The sequence below is a fragment of the Hevea brasiliensis genome, unplaced genomic scaffold (genome assembly GCF_030052815.1).
Source record: "Hevea brasiliensis isolate MT/VB/25A 57/8 unplaced genomic scaffold, ASM3005281v1 Scaf1, whole genome shotgun sequence".
Lineage (NCBI taxonomy): Eukaryota > Viridiplantae > Streptophyta > Magnoliopsida > Malpighiales > Euphorbiaceae > Hevea > Hevea brasiliensis.
The window spans coordinates 3,311,422-3,314,335 of record NW_026614585.1 but is presented as its reverse complement, the minus strand read 5'-3'; the positions used below and the strand labels follow the sequence as shown (position 1 = coordinate 3,314,335).

The following is a 2,914-nucleotide window of genomic DNA, read 5'->3' as shown; positions in this document are numbered from 1 at the left end:
AAAGAAGACTATGAAAGAAAAGGATTTTTAGAGAAAGAAAATGGATAGCTTGAAGATAGAGAAATGAGATGGGTCAGAATATAGAGAGATAAAGTCATTCCCACGTGGTTGAAAGGATTTATTATTTTTTTTATTATGGTAATTCACGACACATCAGTTTTTGGTTAGAGTAATCATCAGAAACTGAGCAAAGGGACTTTAAGTTTTATCAAATTAAAGTTAAAGAATTAGTTATTCAAATTAAAGTTGAGGAATGCTACTGAAACAATTTCAAAATTCAAGGACAAGGAGTAAAAATTAGCCAAAATAATGTTTTCATAATATTGTATTTTTTAAAATAATGGATTAATTAATTAATTTGTTTTAAATATAAAAATTAAATAATAGTATTTTTTAAAAAATAAGAGATCAATTAATAAATTTTTTTTAAATTAGAGTAATTAAATAATAATTTAATTAATATTAAAATATATTAATTAACAAAAAATTTAATGAAAATATTAATAAATTTAATAAAAATAAAATATATAATTAAATAATATATTTTTCAAAATTCAATAGTTTTCATTAACACGTAAGTATTAAATTGTAATTTTGAAAGTTGAAAACTTTTGCGGTAGGAAGGGAGACCACGGCTCCGCCCTCGATGAGTCTCTATTAATAGGCGCCGGTTTCCCTAAAAATTAAAACAAAACGACGTCACCTACAAGCTTATGTCATTTAAGCATCCTGATATTGTCGTTTCGTTGGTGGTCACCGAAGAGTGGAAGAGCTTCCTTAGCTCCTATATCTTGCCAAGTAAAATCCACTTGAATACGATCCCTAATGTCATACCCTCGGAGCTTATTCGTGCTAAGGATTTTCCAGGTTTCTTGGAAGCAGTTGCTACAAAGATGGAAGCTCCTTTCGAGCAACTTCTTGATCGGCTTGATTCGCCGGTGAATGCTATTATAGCCGATACTTACTTGGATTGGGTGATCGGAGTTGGGAATCGGAGGAATATTCCGGTTGCTTCTCTTTGGACAATGTCAGCTGCAGTATTTTCTATCTTGCACAATTTTGATCTCCTCGTCGGATATGGGCATTTTCCGATCTCGTTATCCGGTATGTACAACTACTGGCTTATTTAATTTATCAATTTTTTAATTTAACTATCCAACAAATTGGGAGAGATTGATGGTAAGTTCAAGTAGCAAATCACCCCAAAATTAATTTTATAAGCAAATGAGCTCATAATTGAAGCAATTAAATAAATCTTGGTTCTGACTAAATAGAGTTTACATTATTAAATTTTATGTCAAATTTTTATGACTTAATTATATTAACAATAAAACGACTGATTTTGGATTTTGATCAGAATTCAAGACCCAATAACTTTAAATATGACTTTAATGCTATTAAGTTCAAAATATATTATTTGTTATTATTATTATTATTGTAGATCGACATTTTGGAGTAATAGATGAAATTCTACAGAGATGAAGTGTATGATCAGATTGAGATTTGAGATGAGTTTGATGAATTATATATAGTTTGATGAAGTATATAATTTGATTTGAGATAAGTTCAAATTTTGGATTTTGCAGCACTTATTACCTAAATAAGTTTCTATAAATAAATAATTAAATATAAATATATTTTTTATAATAATATTTATAAATTTTTATGTATTAAATTTTAAATAAATAAAATTTAAATAATTTATAGAATTATTTTTTAAAATATAAATTACTTCTAAAAATATATTTTCCGATGGATTATTAATTAAAAAATTAAAATTTAAATGGGCTCAGATATTTTTAAAAATTAAATTTGAGACGAGTTTGGATAATTTAAAATAAATTTTAATTGAATTTAAGACAGATTTACATATTGAGAATAATAATAGGATTTAAGTTTGAATATAATAATTGTCATCTCTAGTTATATCTAATATAAGTTAGATTTTATATAAGAAAAAATTTAATAACAATTATATTAAATATTTGTATTAAAATTTGCATAAAATGAGTGCATGAATGATGTAAATATTTGATTAATTGTTAAATTCTGATTAATTGTTAAATTCATTCTCATATAAAATGAAGTTTATAATTACGACATTCATTATTGGATTTTGATTTTTTTAGTGAAATTTATAATTTCATTTAAACATTTCAATTGGCAAGCAGAAAGAGGAGAAGAGCGTGTGGATTACATCCCTGGAATTCCTCCAACACGTCTATTAGATTTTCCTACAATCTTTAATGGAACTGGCAGACAAACTCTTTACAAAGCGCTGAAGTCTGTTTCAATGGTGTCTAAAGCACAATACCTTCTATTCACTTCTGCTTACGAGCTTGAACCATCAGTTATTGATGCTTTAAAATTGAATTTTTGCTTTCCACTCTACTCTTTAGGTCCTATGGTACCTTTTTTTGAGCTAGATCCCAATTCTAATTTAGCTACTAGTGATGATCAAAAAGTCCCTGAATACTTACAGTGGCTAAATTCTCAACCAAAAAATTCTGTGTTATATGTCTCAATGGGAAGCTTCCTTTCAGTTTCAAGTGCCCAAATGGATGAAATTGTAGCTGGGGTAATAAACAGTGGCGTTAGGTTCTTGTGGGTATCTCGTGGTGAAAAGGGTCTATTTGAAGATGGTTGTGGGGATTTGGGATTAGTGGTTCCATGGTGTGATCAATTGAGAGTTTTGTGTCATCCTTCTGTTGGTGGTTTTTGGACACATTGTGGTTGGAATTCTACTTTAGAAGCTGCTTTTGCTGGAGTTCCAATGCTTGCTTCTCCTATAATTTGGGATCAAACTTCCAATAGTAAAAAAATTGTGGAAGATTGGAAGATTGGGTGGAGAGTGAAACAAGGGGTTGAAGGTGAAAACTTGGTAACAAGAGAAGAAATTGCAAAACTTGTGCAG

The 2,914-nt window shown here is 28.7% G+C and overlaps 1 protein-coding gene across 1 annotated transcript; it reads left to right on the top strand.

The window, feature by feature from the left end:
• Window positions 1-712: 712 nt before the first annotated feature.
• On the top strand, window positions 713-2,914 carry LOC110642471 (UDP-glycosyltransferase 87A2-like; the record flags this gene model as incomplete). The annotated part of the gene is made up of 2 exons (XM_058141445.1): window positions 713-1,104; window positions 2,172-2,914. Coding segments are annotated over exons 1-2 (1,134 nt in total), but the record flags the coding sequence as incomplete, so codon positions are not given.